Source organism: Quercus robur, chromosome 7, assembly GCF_932294415.1.
Source record: "Quercus robur chromosome 7, dhQueRobu3.1, whole genome shotgun sequence".
Lineage (NCBI taxonomy): Eukaryota > Viridiplantae > Streptophyta > Magnoliopsida > Fagales > Fagaceae > Quercus > Quercus robur.
This window is the reverse complement of record NC_065540.1, coordinates 49,275,237-49,297,531: the sequence shown is the minus strand read 5'-3', so window position 1 is coordinate 49,297,531 and position 22,295 is coordinate 49,275,237. Positions and strand designations below refer to the sequence as shown.

At 34.0% G+C, this 22,295-nt stretch overlaps 1 protein-coding gene and 2 pseudogenes across 1 annotated transcript; 1 reads left to right on the top strand and 2 right to left on the bottom strand.

The window, feature by feature from the left end:
• The first annotated feature begins 10,663 nt into the window (after nucleotides 1–10,663).
• LOC126693758 (putative disease resistance protein RGA1) lies at nucleotides 10,664–14,461 on the top strand. Its single transcript, XM_050389883.1, has 2 exons — nucleotides 10,664–13,539; nucleotides 14,192–14,461. The coding sequence occupies exon 1, from the start codon at nucleotides 10,900–10,902 to the stop codon at nucleotides 13,510–13,512; it is 2,613 nt and encodes an 870-aa protein (XP_050245840.1). The 5' UTR covers nucleotides 10,664–10,899; the 3' UTR covers nucleotides 13,513–13,539; nucleotides 14,192–14,461.
• A 1,773-nt stretch (nucleotides 14,462–16,234) lies between these two features.
• LOC126691553 (short integuments 2, mitochondrial-like) lies at nucleotides 16,235–18,364 on the bottom strand (annotated as a pseudogene).
• Nucleotides 18,257–22,098, bottom strand: LOC126691552 (probable galacturonosyltransferase 4; annotated as a pseudogene).
• Nucleotides 22,099–22,295: the final 197 nt, after the last annotated feature.

Genomic DNA, 22,295 nt, shown 5'->3' with positions numbered 1-22,295 from the left:
GTACTGTAAATAAAACTAAAAGGTAGCTAAAATAGTATAGTGAAACCCACGAATAGTACCAAAAAATGCAATGGGGCCCATGAATAATAGCAGAAATAAGCTGCATAGTAAAAAAAATTGGCTTTTTAAGCCAATGCCAAACAAACACTTAATCTCTTGAATTAAAAGATAAACCGGATTTTGCATACTTCATATTAATTTCATGCATGAAGGAGTCATCATCGATCAATCCTCATTCCAAATTTTTATTTACCTACCTTCTGCTAATATTATAGAAAAAGGGTCATCTAGATGGATCCTATAGGATACAAAATACTCTCACAAACGTTTATCAGTTCTCCGATCTTTTACTGCTCTTAAACTCCTTTCATACAAATACAGTTGAGGGCTTGGCCCCTTTGGGGTAGTAAATATTGATCACAAATTGTAGGAATGGCAACGGGTCGGGTTCAGGCTGGGTTTTTCCATACATGGACCCGACTTGCGAGCCAAGACCCTCGGCCCGGACCCGGCCCGTTTACCAAACTGATTTTTTTCCCGGAGCCTGGACCCACCCCTACCGAGCCCCACGGGCTCCACGGGCCCCGTTGGGCCATGGTACTTCAGGGCTCATTCTGTGGCCCAATTAAAAAAAAAATGTTTGCCTGATTTTGATTTTCTCAACAACCAAACAGGAGAGGAAAAAGAATGCTCAAGAAAACCCATTATTTTCCAGCAACCAACAGATTTGAACAATCGGAAACCAACAAAACCCATTATTTTCTCAGCAACCAACAGATCGGAAACCTTTTTTTTTTCATTACAATATTTTCCCACATCAAAAGTAAAAACAAGAATTAACATACAAACCCTAGGTTTGAACAATAAGACCCTACAAAAAAAAAATCAAACAAGCCGATCCTATTCAACCAAAATAGCACTAAAACTAGAAATTACAAATTTGATTCTTTGAACAAAAAGAACAATTTTCATTGCAAAAGCTTGAGTTCACAACGAGGTGAAGGAGATGAGAGAGTTGCGGCCTTGTGAGGTGGAGGAGGGCCTGGCGAGGTGAGGGAGGAGCAACGACTTCTGCAGGCTGTGACAAGGTGAAGGAGGCAAGGAGGAAAGACCAGCGAGGTGGAGGAATGGAGCGGCACCTGCGAGGTGAGGTATGCAAGGAGCAACGGTGCCGACGAAGTGAGCAACAACAGTCTTACTCAAGTGAGAGTGAGAGTGAGGGTGAGGGAGAGAATGGGAGGCGGCTTGGGAGAGAATGAGAGGGTGAGAGAATACGTTTGAGGGATTTAGGGTTGGAAAAGTGAGTATTTATACTTAGGGATTTTTTTTTTTTTAAATATTATATATATAGGTCGGGTTCGAGTCGGGTATGCCTAATACCCGAACCCGCTTCGGTTTTTTTTTTTTTTAAATGAAAACCCAGACCCGACCCTAATGTTAAACGGGTCGGACCAGGTACCCATGGGTCGGGTACATTTTGCCATCCCTAACAAATTGTTTGGTTCAGCTCACAACTCTAAAGATTTAGTGAGTGGAAACTGATAATGGGAGGTGGAAGGGTTTAAAACTTTAAAGCAGGCTTCTTTTATGGCTTTAATTGGTAGATAAAATAAAAAATAAAAGGACCTGGGACAATGAAGCATAGTTTTAGTAATAAAAATGGCCAAAAAAATAAGTGAAAATGGGCTATCCATAAATTCAATTGGGTTGGAGTGGAGAATCTAAAAAAAATAAAAAGAAAAGACTAAATTGTAAATGATATCCCTAAAATTTAGGGTAATTTTGATTTTATTCTCTAAAATTTTGATATGTTTCCTACCACCATGTCTAATTGTTTGTTAGTGCTAGATGGCAACCCAACGACACTCTCTATATTTGTATTTGTCTTGATTTTACACCCTTTATAGTTGGTATTGTTTTTAGCTTGCACCCTTTATGTTGAAACTGTTTTGATTAATCTAGTGCTTAATGGGCAGGCAAGCACAACACATTGATGGAATTGAGCAAATCTAAACAATACCTAGTGTTTAGAGAGTAGATCAAAATTTTGAAATTTTGAGGGACAAAATATTGCCCCAAACTTTAGAAGTATAATTTGCAATATAGTATTAAAAAATCCAATCCAACTTCTTCACCTCAAGAAATATCCACTTGTGATAGTTATAAAAATGAACTTAATTCAACTAGTATAGATGAAGTTGAGTTATGTCAGGAGTTTCATTGGAGTGCCTCGGGGGTTATGGTTTGTGTGGAGGAAATCATTAAGATTCCAAAGGTTCCAAAACAACAGTAGAGGTTTGGCAAGTGGGTTGTTTGTAGAAAGTTTAGATTTCAAAGGTTTTATGTGTCCTAACTATTTATAACAGTTCTATTATTTTGAATTTTATAGGATTGTTTGTGTCCTCAGGAGTGTTATTTAGTTTAAAGACTTTAAAAAAAAAAAAAAAAAAATTTCAATTTTCCAATTCATTACCAAATCTTGTGTTGCCCTTTATTGCTTAAAACATCGATTTAATAAGGATGTATTGGCTCCATGAGAAGCCATAGAATCTAGCCTGGTTATAATCACCTCTTCACCCTTATTACAGCTTTTGAGAGTTCCATAAGAAGCCGTTGAGGCTTCTCATGTAGAAGTACAAACTACAAACTACAACCTCTTTAAACAGCCTTGCTATTCCATTATCCCACCTAAACTAAAATGACTTTTTCGTATCACACTATCACTTTCATTATCCCAGGCACGTTGCTTTGAAAAATGAGGGGTCATTCAGACAAGGGTGGTGTGAAACACTAACGCAATTCATCGCTTTACCTGAATACAAATGATACATTCTCAGCCCTTTAAGAAGGTCCCATAACCCACTACCAAAAAATGAGAGCCCCACTGCAAAGATGCTTCCATTATTTTCCACTATGCCCCCACCATTGATACAAAAAAAAAAAAAGAGCATAATATCAGGTGAGCTTTTGACAATTCTTCACCTTTACTTGTGTTGAAAATAAGAAAGAAGCACATCAGTGCAAAACGGCATCACTTCAGTTGCAACTAAATGAAGCTCAAAATACGACAGCGTTTTGTGTGAATACGACAGCGTTTTGCTACTCCTTCCACAATGACTTGATTCACCTTATGCAAACGATGTCGTCTCACTTAGCAGAATCTTTACCTGTTTTAGTTAATAATGGACACGTGTTGACAGTTTACTGGTTATTAGTTGTAACGGTTTTATTTTCCGCTTTTTAAGGAAAGTAGTTAAGAGTTAGTTTCTTCCTTCTTCTTGATTCAGCTGGTATATATAGCGTAGGAGTTGTATCTTGTGATTTAACACTTTCATTTTCTCTGTTTTTCATTCAATAAGAGCAGAAGCTCTATTTAGAGAGCGTGCTTAGATATTTTCGCAAATACTCAGATTTTTTACAACTTGGAAATTGGCAAGACATGAAGGGGCCTGCTTGCATTTTTTGGGGCATTGTCATCAATGATCAATCCCTGTTTTGACAAAAGCTAAAAAGGAAAAAGCAAGAAATATGGAATTGGAATGTGACTTAGATTGCAATTTGAACCGAGAGAACAACTAAATTTACAGGGGTTGATAAGGATATATAAAATTATGAATCAAGGCGTGGGTTTAAGGAGCATGGAATTAATGAATATTTTTTATGGGACCGTGGAAAAGTGTACCCATTACAAACCCACCCCCACTAAACCATCTTTGTCGGTCATGGCAGAACCCAACCCATTGTAGATCCACAAGAATCACAAGATGAAGCCCCACACCACCTAATTCAACCCATGGCAGACCCACAGGGAAAAGTGTACCTACCACAGACCCACTCCAATAATAACGTAGATTGAGTCAGTTATTTGTGTTAAAAATTTTGCTAACCCAAACCTAACCCAACTCATTTTTGTTTTTCATTTTTTAAAAAACAATTTAACCTATTAACCCTAGAAAAAACTAATTTGAGATGTGAAAGATAGGTTGGATTGAATTAAATTTGTCAAAAATACATACCTCTATGGTATGGTGTTATTTTCTATTTAAAGATTCCTTTGTAACAAGAATGCAACATTGATAAGTAATAGTCATTACATCATATTAGTAGTATAAGTAAAAAATATGTAATATATGTTATAATAACTAATACTAGTTTAGGGGCTTTAGGGGCTTTTTCTCAACCAAAAAAAAGAAAAAAAAAAAAAAAAGAAGAAGCTAATACTAGTTACCTAATTTTTTTTGCTTATTGATCACATCTGTTCATTTCAGCCCATGATTCGGTCACTGCAAATTAATTGTCATACTCGGAAAGGGTTTAAAGCTAGCATAATTTTAAAAACTAGGTAAAAGAAGTGATAATGGGGGCTGTCCATGGACTTAATTAGGTGGGGTTGGAATTTAATAAACAAAACCAAGACTAAATTGCAAATTATATCTCTCAAATTTGGATTAATTTTGATTTTATCTCCTAAAGTTTCAAATTTTTTATATGATTTTATCTATCTTAACGCTATGTATCACCTTATTGTCTGTTAAGTGCCAGATTGGCAATCCAATAAAACTCTATATATTTGTATTTATTTTGATTTTTCACCCTATATGTTTGAAAGTATTTTGATTAATTTAGTGCTTAATGGATAAGTAGGCACAGCACATTGGTGGAAGTGAACAAATCCATATGATACTTAGCATTAAGGTAGTATATCAAATTTTTAAATTTTAAGGAACAAGATCAAAATTACCACAAACTTTAAGTGAGTGGAAACTGATAGTGGGAGGTGGAAGGGTTTAAAGCTTTAAAGTGAGCTTCTTTTATGGTTTTAATTGGTAGATAAAATAAAAAAAATAAAAGGATCCGGGACAGTGAAGCATAGTACTTTTGTATTAAAAACTGCCAAAAAATAAGTGAAAATTGGCTATCCATAAATTCAATTAGGTCGGAGTGGAGGACTTAAAAAAATATAAAGAAAAGACTAAATTGTAAATGATATCCCTAAAATTTAGGGTAATTTTGATTCTATCCTCTAAAATTTTGATATGTTTCCTTACTAGTAGGTATCATTTCAATTTGCTCCCTTCTAATACACCATGTCTAATTGTTTGTTAAGTGCTAGATTAGCAACCCAACGACACCCTCTATATTTATATTTGTCTTGATTTTACACCCTTTATATTTGGTATTGTTCTTAGTTTGCACCCTTTATTTTGAAATCGTTTTGATTAATCTAGTGCTTAATGGGCGGGCAGGCACAACACGTTGATGGAATTGAGCAAATCTAAACAATACCTAGTGTTTAGGGAATAGATCAAAATTTTGAAATTTTGAGGGACAAAATATTGCCCCAAACTTTAGAGATATAATTTGCAATTTAATCTTAAAAAATAAAATAAAAAATCCAATCCAATTTCTTCACCTCGAGAAATATCCACCTGTGATAATTCTAAAAATGAACATAATTCAACCAGTATAGATGAAGTTGAGTTATGTTAGGAGTTTTATTGGAGTGCGTCAAGGGTTATGGTTTGTGTGGAGGAAATCACTAAGAAGGATTCCAAAGGTTTCAAAACTATGATAGTGGTTTGGCAAGTGAGTTGTTTGTAGAGGTTGCATAGAAAGTTTAGATTTCAAAGGTTTTGTGAGTTCTAACTATTTGTATCAGACTATCAATTCTATTATATTGAATTTTATAGGATTGTTTGTGTCCTCGGAGTGGTATTTACATTTTTCATCACTTTTCCACTTCATTACAAAAATTTATGTTGCACTTAATTGCTTAAAACATCGATTTAATAAGGATGTATAGGCTCCATGAGAAGCCATAAAATCTAGTCTAGTTATAATCACCTCCCAACCTTTTTACAGCTTTGAGTGTTCCACAGGAAGCCGTTGAGGCTTCTCATGTAGAAGTACAGACTACAAACTACGACCTCTTTAAACAGCCTTGCTGTTCCATTATCCACCTAAACTCGAATGACTTTTTCGTATCACACTATCACTTTCTTTATCCCAGGCACGTTGCTTTGAAAAATGAGGGGCCATTCAGACAAGGGTGGTGTGAAACACTAATGCAATTCCTCGCTTTACATGAATACAAATGAAACATGCTCAGCCCTTTAACAAGGTCCCACAACCCACTACCAAAAAATGAGAGACCCACTACAAAGGTGCTTCCATCATTTTCCACTACGCCCCCACCATTGATTCAAAAAACAAGAGCATATTAGGTGAGCTTTTGACAATTCTTCACCTTTACTTGGAAATTGGCAAGGCATGAAGGGGCCTGCTTGCATTTTTTAGGGCATTGTCATCAATGATCAATCCCTCTTTTGACAAAAAGCAAAAAGAAAAGGAAAAAGCTAGAAATATGGAATTGGAATGTGACTTTGATTGCAATTTGAGCCGAGGGAACAACTAAATTTGCGGAGATTGATAAGGATATATAAAATTATAAATTAAGGTGTAGGTTAAGGAGCATGGAATGAGTTTTTTATAGGATTGTGGAAAATTGTACCCACCACAGACCCAACCCCACTAAAAACATAGATTGACTCAATTATTTGGGTTAAAAATTTTGCTAACCCAAACCTAACCCAACGCATTTTTGTTTTTCATTTTTAGAAAACAATTTAACCTATTAACCCTAAAAAAAGAAAAACTAATTTGAGATGTCAAAGCTAGGTTGGATTGAGTTAAATTTGTCTAATTGGTGGGTTGAATTTGAATACATACCTCTATGATGTCATTTTCGGTTTTAAGATTCCTTTGTACCAAGAATGCAACATTGATAACTAATAGTCATTACACCATATTAGTAGTATAAGTAAAAAATATGTAATATATGTTATAATAACTAATAGTAGTTACCTAATATTTTTTTCCTAGTAAAAATAAGTAAATTTTTGTTTCTTACTTTTTAGAGCATATACAATATTTGATCTCAAAAAAGAAAAAAGAAAAAAAAAAGAGCATATACAATAATATTTATGAAAAAGAATTAAAGAAAAGCAACAGTCTTTCTTAATATACAAAATTTTACCTAAAATCTCTAAAAATTAATTCAAAATTATATGAAGGAATATAAAGTTTTTTTTTTTTTTTTGGTTGAGAATCATAAATATTTTTTCAAATTGTGATAGTGTTTGACATCTCCACACACACACAGTTATATATATATATATATATATATAATCTGAGCAATCCATAGTGAAATATGAAGATTTTATATATTCACATACCTTTAAATCACCCATATTTATTTATTTTAATAGCTTTGGAAAAATTTATACTATAAATATTGGGACTGTGAAGATGGACCCTACCAAAATGAAAAGAGCATGGTCTCCAAAAATAAAAAATAAAGAGAGAGAATTACTCATAACATGCAAACTATATTCGGTGACTTAGAAATATCTAAGTTGGTGAACAGAGTGTGGTGAATCTACGACCAAATATCTGATTTGTTAATTAGAAGCTATATCAATAGTAATAATACTTGTAGATTATGCCTGTAATTTACATGAAAAAATCTTCTTTTTTTTATCTTTTTTTTGCTGAATACATGAAAAAACTTAATAAAAAGAGTTAATACTTAATATACATACAACTGATTTTCCTTTTATCTTTACTATAATACCAATATATAGATATAGTGTCCGCACATGCGGGTACAGAGCTCCGTCCCCACACGGCCACACCCTCCGGCCTCCACGCATAAATGACTTTTAACAGTCTAAAATACTTTTAAGGTCTCTCACCAAATCCAATAAAGTCTCTTTGCTTTGTTGTTTTTATGTTTTACACTTTACCATTCTCGCTACTGAGCAGTGAGCACTCATTCATCTTCACATTTGATTGTCTTTGCTCTTCACCACCCCCAAGAACATGGCTGAAATTGGCTACGGCATCGCAGTGAATATAAGTTATATAACTCAAGTCATTGTAAACCCCTTCACTTTATTTGTGGTCGAATAGTATACCACAAGTCATAAATAAATTCCTTACAACGAGTTCACTTTTCATAAAAGCAACATCAACTATTCGTTAAGTGAAAAAAACTATTCACCCTAAAAAAAAAAAAACTATTCGTTAAGTGAAAATGGTCAATTAAACAATTCACAACCAAACCTACAATATCGGGGTCCGATCTCAAATAGCAAGTCTTAATTATTGAATGCTAACAAGTATGAAAGAAAAAAAAAAAAAAAAACATGAAGCTAGAAATTCAGTTTTCTTTTTACTTTCTAAGGTATATAAGCCACAAGATGCAGAATCTCCTGCCCTTGTATCCAGCAATATCTTGAGTATCAACGGGTACTGGGCTGACTGTAGCTTGCTTCATCTTCTCCTGCACTATGAGAGATAACTAAAGCCGTTATTGTTCAATAATTTAATAAGCTTCACCATAGTTCCATTTAAAGACAATAATGACATTCAAACATAATCTAGGAAATACATAGTAAGTTAGTAACAGCTTACAAAGAAAGTGAGGCAATGCAATTTGATGGATTGAATTAAAAAAGGCAACTTGCCAATGTTAGGAACACCAACCACCAAAACAAGTAGAGTAGGTTCAATTTGACGGATTGAATTAATTAAGGCAACTTGCCAATGTTAGGAACACTAACCACCAAAACAAGTAGAGTAGGTTCCCTTGAAATCACTTCCTTTAGCTTGAACTCCACAAGCTCAAGAAGCTTTTGGTACATGATAAAATCATATGACTGATTTAATTTTTTTTTTTTTTAAATGATAAAATTCATTTGGGTCTCTTGACTAGTTTTAAACCTTTAAAAACGAGCTTTGTTGTATGGTTGTTTTTTTCTTTTTAATAATTCAAATTAAATTTTTTGAATTTTTTGCTCGGTAAATAAAGGGAGCGTGGATTCAATTGGGTCGGGTTGGAATTAAAAACAAAGTACCCATACCGACTTCTCCCCCTTGAGATATCTCCACTCATGATAATTCCCTTTTTTTTTTTTTTATGGGATAATAATTTCAAAAATTAAGTCAATCTAATCCGTAGTACCAAGAAAAGAGTGTTTGATTTTGTGAAATACTAAAACCACAAAAATTTATCATTGTGAGGTTCATTGTAGAGAACTATTCAATGAGACTGTATTAAAGTTTATGGTTCACGTGGAGGAAATCATTATAGAAAGATTTCGAAGGTTCATAGACTAATGTACTAGAGGCAAAGGCAACCAAGAGCGGGTTTGTTTGCAAAGGATGCATAGAGGGTGGTCTATAATATAAAGGTTTTGTAAGTCTTGACCATTTGTAATTATTCATTTATTTTGAATTATATAGGACTTTTTCAGTTTGTGTCGTTAGAGTGGGGTTTCATTTGAAGAGTTTCTTAATTAGTTTTCTACTTAGTTACCAAATTTTGTATTGTACTTTATCGCTTATACATTCTTGTTTTATGGTGGCAATCTTTGATTTGTGTTGAAGTATAATAATATTGTGGATCACTTAATTGAGATTTTGAAAATTAATTAATAATTTCGCTACAAATCTAACAAAGAGGTCCAAACAATAACGTCTCGTTTGATACACTCACTTAAACACATGTTTTTAATTTTTAAACAACATTACATGTATTTTCACACACTTTTTCATCCACACGTATTTCCACACATGTTTTCAGTTTTTAAGTACATGTACCAAACAACCTCTAATTTTTTAAACCTATGGTGGCCACCCTAAGCGACAATTATTATTAGACCATTAATTTAAGGATTATTGGAATTTTTTCTTGAGTTTTTTTGTTTTTTGTTTTTGTTTTATTTGTATGGAAATAAATACGAAAAAAGAGGTTAGAAAATATTTTTACTTCATTACCAAATATTAGGCTAAATCACAGATTGCACTCTCTAATGTCTAAAATTCAATTAAGTTATATAACTTCAATTTCGTTCAATACAATCCTCTAAATTTCATGCTAGGTCTTAATAGTTTCTCTACCATGGGAACCTATCTTGATGCTGGTCCTAAAGAATGCATGATCTTAAGGTTTGATGAAGTGGCTAGATTAGTGTTTGTGAGAATTTGGTAGTGGGGGTTTTGGTTATAATTACCGATTATTGATAGTCGATGAGTGAGGTATTTTGGGTTTTGTGTGTTGTGTGTTGTATTGGTTGGTCGTGTGTGGTGGGGTTGGGATCACCATGAGCCACCAAAAACCCATTCACCACCACCCACAAATCTCAAACACTTAAAACTCATAAAAATTTCTCACTACTTGCAATCCAATAGTAGAAGCTACAAAAATAAGGCATTCTTTTTTTTAATTCTTCCTTTTTCGTGTATTCTTCTTTAGTTTAATTATTTTTTAAATCCCAAATAATAATTTCTATTATTTAAATTTTTATTTTTTCAAAAATATTCTTTATTAATTATATGAATTTTTAATGTAAGAAAAAAAAAAGTTGTTTTGGGAGTCATTAACACTGCAATTTTGACAAACACTAATAGAAGGATTAAATTAAATAAAGTTGAAATTTAAGGGGCCAAATTGAATAAAATCAACAATACAAGATTGAATTGAATTTTAGGTAATACTAAAACGTGCATATTGTAATTGAAGCAAAATATTATTATTATTTAAATTGTGCTCCACCGTAGAAGCATTATTAATTTATTATATCTTCAACATTACATTGTTTTCTCCAGTACAACGCTCAGGCACTCTCGAAATCTTCGCTCCACCCGAACCTCTACTCTTCCCGTAACCAAACACCACCTGAACCCATCTCCCAAAGTCAAACCCTAGATCTGAAGCTGTCCGCCTATAATAAAGCCTCTCATCCTGTAAATCTGACTTTCCACTTCCAACCCAGCAAGAGAGCACTCACATTTGATTTACTTCCTTTCCAGTTTCCGTTGCACCAGATCAAGAACATGGCTGAAATTGGCTACGGCATCGCAGTGAAGGTCCTGGAGCTGCTTGGATCGGTTATTTACGAAGAGCTCAGTTCAGCATGGGGCGTCCGAAGTGATCTGACAAAGCTTGAGCGCACTGTCAAAGCCATCAAAGCCGTACTCTTGGATGCTGAGGAGAAGCAAGCCAGTGACCATAGGCTGAGTATTTGGCTAGGGGAGCTTAAAGACGTCCTTCAAGATGCTGAGAATGTGCTGGATGAATTTCAATACCGAATTCTGCAGAAGGAAGTTATGAAGAGACAGGGGAGCACTAGCAAAAAGGTGAGTAACTTATTTTCAAGTTCTAATCCACTTGCAGTCCGTTTTGAAATGGCACATAAAATCAAAAATATTAGGAAGAGGGTAGATGAAATTGCAGCTGAGAAAGATAAATTCAATCTTGCTCAAGGACTTGTAGATAGGAAGTTAAATGTGCAGGAAATGAGGGACATGACCCACTCCTTTGTTGATCCTCGAAATGTCATCGGTAGGGAAGATGCTAAAAAAAATATAATACATCTTTTGACGGACCTAAATGAAAATTCCAGCAGAAATGTGGATGTAATTCCTATCATTGGGATTGGAGGTTTGGGGAAGACTGCAATTGCCAAGTTGGTGTATAGCGATGAACAGGTAGTTGGTCATTTTCAATTGAGAATGTGGGTGTGTGCGTCTGATGATTTCAATGTTACAAGGTTGATAAAACAAATCCTTAAATCTGCAATTCATAAGATTGATGAGAATTTTGGTGTGGATGGGTTGCAAAATAGCTTAAGAGAACTTTTGAGAGATAAGAAATTTATAGATAATTTGGGTGTGGATGAGTTGCAATTTAGATTAAGAAAACTTTTAAAAGATAACAAATTTCTACTTGTCTTGGATGACGTTTGGAATGAGGATCGTAATAAATGGATGGAATTGGAAGATTTGTTACTTGGTGGTTGCAATGGAAGTAAAATCATAGTGACAACACGAAATAACTCGGTTGCTACTATTATGGGTACTGCTCCTACATACCATTTAGATGGCCTCTCCCAGGAAGATTGTTTGTCTTTGTTTGTGAAATTGGCATTTAAGGAAGGAGAAGAAAAACAGTATCCAAGCCTCTTAGAAATTGGAAATGACATTGTTAAAAAATGTAAAGGGGTTCCATTGGCAGTGAGGACTTTAGCCAGCCTACTTTATTCGAAAGTTGATGAATGGGAGTGGAGATCTGTGAGAGATAATGAGATATGGCATTTAAAACAGAATGAGGGTGACATCTTACCTGCATTGAGGCTCAGTTACAATCAATTGCCGTTTCACTTGAAGCAATGCTTTGCCTATTGCTCTATTTTCCCAAAGGATTATGAATTCACTATTTCTCAATTGGTTCAATTTTGGATGGCACATGGAATTCTTCAATCACCTGACAATGAAAATCAAGAGTTGGAAGATATTGGTGAGTTGTATATCAAGGAGTTAATGTCAAGATCTTTGTTTCAAGATGTATATGAAGACGTTATGTTCTTTTATATCTTTAAAATGCATGATCTTGTCCATGATCTTGCACTCTCAATTGCCAAAAGTGAGTATTCTATAGTGACCAAGAAGTCCTCCGTTGCTGCAGGAGTTTGTCATCTGTCAATTTTGGAGAATGGGCAAGAAGTTACAACACAATTAGAGAAGTTGAGCAAAGTTCAGACTATTGTTTTGCAAACAGAGCAACCCATGTCCTTACTTGAAGCATGCATCTCAAGATTTAAGTACTTGCGAGTGCTTGATTTGAGCAAATCATCATTTGAGGTGTTGCCAAATTCTATCGAAAGTTTGAAACATTTGAGATATCTCAAACTCTCAGGTAATTGCATAATCAAGCAACTTCCAAATTCCATTTGCAAGCTGCACAGTTTGCAAACTTTACTGCTTGGTGGTTGTGGCAATCTTGAACGGTTGCCCAAAGGTATAAGGGACATAATCAGCCTTAGGGTTTTGGCTGTTACAACAAAGCATACCTGCTTGTCGGAGAAGGCAGTAGGTTGCTTGGATTCTCTTCGATTTTTGTCTATAAGTTATTGTGAGAATCTAAAATGTCTATTTGAAGGGATGGAGGGGCGCCTCACCTATCTTCGAACATTGGTTGTTGATCATTGTCCAAGTTTGACCACTTTGTCACTCAGTATCAGACACCTAACTGCCCTAGAAACCTTGACAATTATGGATTGTAAAGAGCTTAGTTTGATGGAGATGGAAGGAGAAGACAATCAAGATCTCAAGTTGAGCCTCCAGAAATTGATGATTAAAGGTTTACCTAAATTGGAGGTTTTGCCCCAATGGCTCCAAGGATCTGCAAACACTTTACAGCTGCTCATGATTTTCGAATGTGAAAATTTGAAGGCTTTGCCGGAGTGGCTGCCACGTCTGAAATCACTTCACACACTTGGGATTAACGAATGCCCTGAGTTGTCATCTCTCCCGGAGGGGATGGAAGCTCTCACTGCACTAAGAGAATTGGGGATTATAGGTTGTCCTGATTTGAGTAGAAAATGCAGAGAAGAAGATTCACACAAGATTGCTCATGTACCAGAGATTTATCTTGACAAGGATAGTTGAAGTTCATCGTCATCATCAGAAGAAAAGGTAAGGGTAGATCTGTCTTCTTGTTCTTCTTTCTTGTGTTAATAAAAGTATTGTTCTATTCTTAATGTGGTTTATTCTTTTCCATGTATCTTTTTCTTCTTTGTACTATTTAATTATTTATTATGGTTTTACATTTTAGTTTTTTTTTTTTTTGATGAGGAATATATTTTAGTTTTTATGCTTATCAATGGGTATTGGGTACTGATCTAATTGACTAATCTTGAATGCTGTGATTATGTTTAATTTCGTTAAATAAATAACAAAAGCCCTTTTTATACAAATAGTTTTACAGAAAATTAAAACAAGAAATATCTTCTTTGATGAAAATTGAAAATAATATTCCAAAACTCAAGTGGCTTTTTAAATCTTTATTTTTACCACACCCTTTCCTCACAGATATATAAAAACAAATGAAAAAGGGAAAAATAGAAGAAGAAACATCGATGTATTTAATTTATGAAGGTATGAAAATCTTTTTTATGGAACATTGTGTTTCAAAGTTTGGCCAGCAAGGCATTGGTACCCATAATCTTTAATGAATATATTAAATTTCTATTTATTTATTTTTCTTTTATATTATCTTATTTCATAGAATTATTCTCACGGTAAGTTTCTTATATACTACAATATATAATTACATATTACATTTCAGGAGTTCGACATAGGTCACATCCAATAGAATCTGAACATTGCTCAATTCAAGTCACAAATTCCTTCCAAAATTTGTAAGCATTCCTTCATTGCAATCTGGATTAGAAGATGTAAATAAATAAATACTTCTGTTATTTAATTTGCTTTCAAGTGATGTAATTAAATAAATATAGCACTAAATGATGTAAATAAATAAACACATATGTCATTGTAATTCCATGTAAAATATATAAATAAATAAAGAAGTGCTATGTATACTCCCTTGAGTACATTCTTATGTGTAAAGTTGAGAGATCCATGGATTGGTGTGAGTACATTCTTGTGTATAAAGTTGAGAGATCCATGGATTGGCATGTGCAAGCATATATTCTTATATTATTGTTTTATGATTCTTTTTCATAATCAGTAAGCACTATGTTTATTAACATGCTTAATTAATTAGAAAATATGGGCTGTAATTTGAATTGAAAGGGGTGGCAGTAGTATTTGGAATTATAAATTTTCATTTCCATCAAAAACTCCTTCTAACTTAAACCAATATTATAAATAATATATTAAGAATACATTTGGAGAAAAATGACACACCAATGATTATAGGCCATTGGTTATCATGTTTGGGAATAATGAGTGTCATTTTTCAAATCCTTCTTATGGCAAAGGAGTCTGAAAACTCCGATCTCTCAACAAGAATTACTTTAATCTCCACTACTACCTTGTTAATTACTTAATTGTATATTGTTGGAATTCACTCTGATATTGTCCATATCAAAATTGAAGAACATAAATGCAATCCCACAAAAATTATTAGAAAATAGTTTGAGGGGATAACATGAAACGGCCAATTATATAGTGGAATTCTCTGATATCCCATTAAAATTTGGGATCGAACTTGTAAGAACTAAAATTTAACTACCCAAGAGCCAATGTCCAACTAAAATAAAAATAATTTGGTCAACATTAAGATCATATGGTTAATATTTAAAGGTTGTAACTTATTCACAACCCTTTTTAAATAAATATGTGAAAGCAAGTAATGCAATCCCCCCCCCCCCCCCCCCCTCCCCCCAAAAAAAAGAAAAAAAAAAAGTGTCACTCAAATAAAAGAAGGCACAAAACTTAAAAAAGAACAAACTTTTACCAAATTTGAGGACACTAGAACCAAAACGATCAATGCATTTGTTACCAACTAAATTATGCTTAAAATTTAAGAAAAATAGCGCCTCAATGTGAATGATTTCACCAATTATTTCCAAATAGTCTTGTTGAATAATGCTTTTTTCAATGATATCTCATGTTCAACTTTGCTCTACATTATACATGCGAAGGGACCAATGAATTTTGATCTCCTCTCTTGAATTTTAATCATTTTCTGAATTAGACTCAACTTTGGATTTTTCTCGCATCAATTACTTGCTACTCACTAGAATAATTTTTTGATAAATACTACTCACTAGAATAATTAGTGACCATGCTCAAATAAAACCCTATTGTTATACTCTTATTTCGTCAAAAGATGAAAGAAAAGATTGTAAAAAAAAGACAAAATTGTATATTCCATTTATTTAAACATTTTCTCCCCTACTTTTCCTCCTCTTTTGTTCCTTCCACCACATCAAACAAAGAAAACCTCTCATTTTCCTACATTTTCCATCCTCTCCCTTTTACACCCAACCAAACAGAACGTTTAAAGGAATTTTTAGAGCCAACCATTTAAAAAATATATATATATTTGGAATTAAAATCGCTTATCAATCTTAGCAACAATTTGTAATCAGTGTTGGAATAAAAATCGCAAAGATTGCTATAATCCCATCAAAAAACAAAAGATTGCTATCATCTAGTGCGCCCAAAATGGAGCATCATTAGCAATGGAAGGCAGATTTTTCATTAAGAATGTGACAAGAACTCACCAACACATGCAAGCATCTATTAGCTCTATAATACAACTTGAGTAAATTTGAGACATCAACACAAGAAAGTAGGAGAGAAAAAGGAGGGGAAAAAAAAAGACTAGCATATACAATCGTAATGTTATACCAAAAAAAAAAAAAAAAAGTGACTAACAACTCAAGACACAGTATTTGCGTCAAGGACATCATCAAGGATGAATGGACCAAGTTTACCCACCCTAAATAAAGTAAGAAGCTTTTTTGATACCATCAAACGATCTTCTGAGGCCTTATGAGGTATCTTAAATGCCTTGTGCAGTGCTTCAAACTACTGCTCTATAAGACTCTCCAAGTTACTCTCATCTTCTACATTACCAATGAATTCTAACAGAGTTAAATACAAAGCACAATGGACTATTGTGACAAGATCCTGAAAGGAAAATTGTAAAGAACTATAAATTCAAGAATGACATAAAATAAAACTGGACATTCACAGGTCACATGGAGACCAATTGATATAAGCCACAACAATAAGAACTACAAATGGCATAGAAAGTAACGTGCATAAGGGCTAGAGTGTGTGTATATATATATAGAAAACTATTTTTGAAAAGCTTGGCAGCTTTTGATTCCATGTAGTGAAAAATGTCTGTTCTCGAATCTTTTACCACTAATCCCATTTATTCTTTTTCAAATCTTCTCATAGAAATCAAAATATACACCTCAAGCAACACAATCTTACTCGATACTGCAAAACATGTGAATATACTCTTCCCCAATTTATGTATTGCCTATAGGGTTCCTTGTAAGTTTTCTCTTATTTACTTCTAAATCAAATACCATCTTTTTGCTTACCTTGACGTCATCTCAACCATTCCAGAACAAGCTTCTCATCCTTTTTTAAAAAGCCATCAACTGAAGTTAAATAAATAAATAAAGATCATTTATTTATTTTTTTATTTTTTTCTGAAGTTACTGATCATCTGTTTCAAATTAAGCATGCCATATTTATAATGATAGTTCATTTACTATGTCTAGTATTTACCAACATTTCTAGATTTACATTCTCTTGCCTGGTCATAAAAAACCCCTTCATACACTAAGCACAACAGAATAACTTCATTATGTTCTACACGAATGTCCATAACCAGCAAGTAAAACATGTTATCAAAACTAAAAGCTCTTCGTTCATGACAAGAAAACTAACCGTCCCAAAACAATTTTCTTATGCTGATCATTTGCCATCCATTCAGGAGAATGAAGATGATATTAATAACCATGTAATAATCCTACAACAAGACTTATCATGAAGTTCATTCGGACCTATGTTGTCCTAATAACAAAAAGTTTTAAAATACTTTGGCTATCCTACATAAATTAAGTAAATAAGAACCATCCTATATTACCTCAACGTAAAGCATGTCAGAGTCATTTGGTGGCTTCCTCCTTTTTGGCCGAAGATCTTTAAGGTTATACTCATGTTTTTCCTTAGAATCATACCGAATCCCTTCCAGTCTCCCGTTGTTCAAATGCTTCCTATGAAGGGGGGTCCCTCTAGTATTTAAAACTGCCAGCAAGTATTGTGCAATACGCTCCTCACCTACCACTAAATCTTTCACTGACCCTTCATGTGAATTTAAGAAATTAGTAAGCTTTATTTGATAGAACAAGCAATACAATGTGGCAAAAGTAATTTCACATTGACTTGAACCAATACCAGCCCAACAAACACCCCCCCCCTCCCGGCGCACGCAAAACCAAAAAAAACCACATATGAGCGATAGTAAAAGAAAAAATAATGATAAAATTCAAGACGCCAAGGTTGAAAATTTTTCAAGCTGCAGTTTCGGCAACCTGTGTTGGTTGGAGATCAACAAGAGGATTAAACCAACACAACTTCAGGTATAAAACTTTTAGTTTATTGCAACCAAATCAACACTAGTTGAGCAGGGATATGGCTTCTCTTTATAGTGGTTGGAGAGAGGTGGCACTTATTTTTGTCCGTTTACAACAGTCAAGCACTGTTTAGCATATCTTAAACTAAAAGTTAGGAGAAATTATTTGCAAGAGGATCATACCTACAAGAGCTAGCTTCAGTCCTGTTTCAATGTCAGGGATACTTGAAACCAATACATAGTGTCTAGGACATATATGCTAGGCTAATGTGCAATCTGCAGTAAAAAATCCAATGTCAGCAATTAAACATACAAAAATGTTCAAACAGAAGTATTCAGCAAAAGATATACAATAGAAGGAGAAAGGTAGCAGTAGATAGAAGAAAACATTAAGATTTAAGCCAAATGCTTGATGATTTGGCCTGATGTTCAAAACATGTCTTTAAATAAGGCATACGCAACTGATTTGGTTATTACGAACTTTTGATAATTAAACCAGAAACCTAAGCCTAATAGTTTAATATAATCCACATGCATGAGGGTCAAAATTCTTTGAGATAAGAGGATTTGAGAAGTTCAGATACTAATCAAAATGATGGAAGCTCTCTCCACAAGTCTCAACAGCACCATTAACATTCCCCTTCAAATCAAGGGACCAAAGGGCAGTGAGATCCTTCTTTACAACGATATCATCATCCAAGAACAACACTTTATTGAGCTTTGGGAAGATCTCTGGCAAATAAAATCGAAGATGATTGAGGATAGATAAGTATTTTGGGTTCTGGTACTTCAAATTTGAATCAGAATTGGCTCGATGAGCTCTGAAGTAATAGTCTATCATGGACTGTGAACCCAATTGTTTGAGAACTGGACTATAACTTGCATTTAGCCATGTAAATTCTTCAATGTTCTGAGCCTGGATAGAAGCTTTGCCTGGTGGATTTACCAAAATCCACATCCTCATTGCTGCATAATTTAGCCTATCAGTAAAAATGTGGAAAACATGCTTCGAAGGGTCCTGCCAGGATTCCAAACAATAAATTTGAGATGTCAAACAAAAAATATCAAACATTGAAATAGCAGATAATTTTTTTTTTATTTGCAGGTGGGGAAGTTCGACAAAAGAAAAGAGGATGTGGGAACAAGAGTCTTGAATAGCCATTCCAAAATTTCTTTCTTAGCAATTAAAGGAAATAGCAAGTATATCAAAGAGTGAAAACTACCTTAGCATATGTCATGGTTGAGTTTACAACAACTGCTGCTGCTAATACGTTATCAGAGAATAATGCATAATGTTATAGTCAAGAATATAGTCTGCTTTTTGTGCACTCGGAACTGCTCTTCGGTTGAGTGGAGCATAGCCCTCAGCTTCTTCACCACAGAAGCACAGTCATCTTGAAGCTGCTTTCCTTTGGCCAATGTTTGCTCCATTGCCTTCAATCTGTCATAGGCACTGCATAAAAATAAACCATACAAACAATTTAAGGCAGAGAAAGATGGAAGAATTTAAAAAATAGCAAGCCAAAGGAGAACCTAATAAAAAATCGATACTTGAAGGAAAATTTCGATAAAATTTGGTTGTAGGCATATTAATATGTTAAAAGAGAAAGACTTACTTCCTTGGCAGTTCAGAATCTTTTCTCACATCCCCAAGTACTCGCTGAACTTCCTTCATCTGCCCCCAAAGCTCCCTTGTAAAGTGAGGATTGTTTCTTGTGGCTGGGAGGGATAGATAAACCTTCGCCCTGATGATCTGATCTTTGAGTTGCCGCACCTGAGTATCCGGCATAGCTGTTTGGTCATTCTATATGCTAGAGTCAGGTTTATGCGTTCCTTCTTTTTAACCTTACTTGAAGTTTGAGTGGATTGTTGCTCGTCCTTTATTTCCTGGAGGAAAATTGGAAAATAATTAAAAAAAGAAGATTAAAATGCACAATAAATATTCCAATTTTCCACATGGTAGATAGGGGAAATAGGGGATAAAATGGCCCGGAGTTTGGCATGGAGGCGGTTATTCAAGATAATATGCATGAATCAGAAATAAGAAGTTTGCAAAGAAAGCATATTTCATCAAATGATTTAGGATAAAATAATTTAATAACAATAGGCAACAATGACAATGATCGAAATAAATATCAAATGTAATAGTTTAACCCCTATTTCAAGGAGATATGATATAACATGTTAAAAAAAAAAAATAATAATAATAATAATACTTATCAAAAAAAAAACATGTTAAAAAAATAAAAAAAATTCAAACACTATGTCATAAACATTCAAGCTAGGGATGAGCAGTATCCAAGAAATACACAAGATAGTTAGAATGACTTCTTTTTTTTCTTTTTTTTTGGTTGACTATTAGGACATACTATTTCCAACATCTGAATGACAAGTCCAACAGTAGATTTTACTACATGTTAGATGATGAAACCCACTAACAAACATCAAGTCAACAAAAGAGCACCCCAAGCACGATGAGGAGCATAGAAGTATCACAGCATTTATAATGTATACAATTCTATTTTTAACATAAAACAGAGCTATCAAAAGACTTTTACAAATAGGAGCAGCAGCAACCAGTACAAATTAGACAATAAAAAAGAAAAAAAGAAAAAAAAAGAAGCAAGTTAAAGGGAAAAAAGTATATATCATATACCATATTTTGAGTATTTTGAGAGGCATTATTTGATGACTGGTCAGCCTGGTCATCTGCATCAATTGTATCTTTCCCAATGTCCTTGTGAGTGGTTGTGTCAGTATCATGCTCATTTGAGTCATTTGCTTCCTTAAGTGAATCTGTGACCTCCCTGATGAGGTTAGTTCTTTGATCTTGTTCTTCCTCATCCGTCGTAGATAATACTCTGTTCGACCTTGATTCTACTAAATGCATATATAAATGATAAAATTACCAAGCAGAAAATTATAAGGATGAGAACAATTGTGCAATTGTGCAAATATTGGTTATAGTAAATACAAAACAAAACAGAAATTAGAACTAGAAAAATGACTTTTTAAGGAGTACCTTGACTTGAAACTGCAATGTGGGTGTCCTGTAGGTCTAAATCATCTGAATTTGGAAGAGATTTGGTTGAGGTATCTGAATAAACAATTCTGATCGGTTCTTTAACGGTAGTTGCCGATTCCTATATAGCAAAAACCAAATAATTTGAAGAGTGAAGATCTGAAATTTACTACTCCAACTTAACTAATATGGATTCATCATCAAAGAGAACCCAAAAAAGGAACAAGTATTACCTGGGGCAGCACATTTAGACACTCATTATGGCCATTCAAAGTCTGTGTAGTTAACCAAAGATTTAGATTTGCTTAATGAAAAATCAAAATACAAAATATACCCAAAAGAGAAAAGTCCTTGTTTTCAAATAAAAGAAAATTATTTACAACTTACAACAGTTGTAACATCTTCAACAAATCCATCTCTAGCTGCAGAAATTGTAAACCAAAGCAAAGAATGTTCAAATCACCAAAAGAGAAAAAACCCAGAAAGAGAAAACTTGAAACAAATCTAAAAACAAAAAACTTACAAGAAGAAGAGGTCTTGGACCCACTTGGTAAAATTGTCTATGATCTAAAACTGTGTACATAGATCATAGACAATCTTGTTCCCTCATGAGTCAAACACCTGAAAATCTAACTGTCATGCTGATTGCTTTTGGAATATAGACTCTGCAAAATTGCTGATATAAATTAAATCTGTATTGCCATTTAGACCATTTATTCTTCAAAACTTTGTATATCTTTAATTCATTTGGCCCGAAGTTCTTGGTAGAAGTATCAAATCTCAAATCAGCGGGGCAGAGATCATCAAAAAGTTCTGGTCCAACAGTTTCCAACAAGCCATTAGGAACATGCTTCTTCACAGGCACTTTAAAAATCAGGTTATCATATTTCTCATCCTTAAGACATTTTCCTGTACACGATCCATGGTAGAGCACTTAAATGCAACTGGATGGTATAAACAAAAAGGTTTTGGTTTTTGAGAACTACACTCTTTTGTCTTTTCCGCCACACCAATCAAGTGAAGTCTCTCATTTTCCATCCTCACCCTTTTACACCCAACCAGACAGACCATGTAATGGAATGGAATTTTTGAAGCCAGCCATTTTGTTTTTTGTTTTTCTTTTTAAATACCTGGAATAAAAAAATGCTTATCAATCTAAGCAGCAATTTGTAATTAGTGTTATTGGGTCCTAACTACTAATTTTGGACACAAAGATTGCTATAATCCCATAAAAAATAAAAAGAAAAAGATTGCTATCATCTAGTGTGTCCAAAATGGAGCATCATTAGCATTGGAATG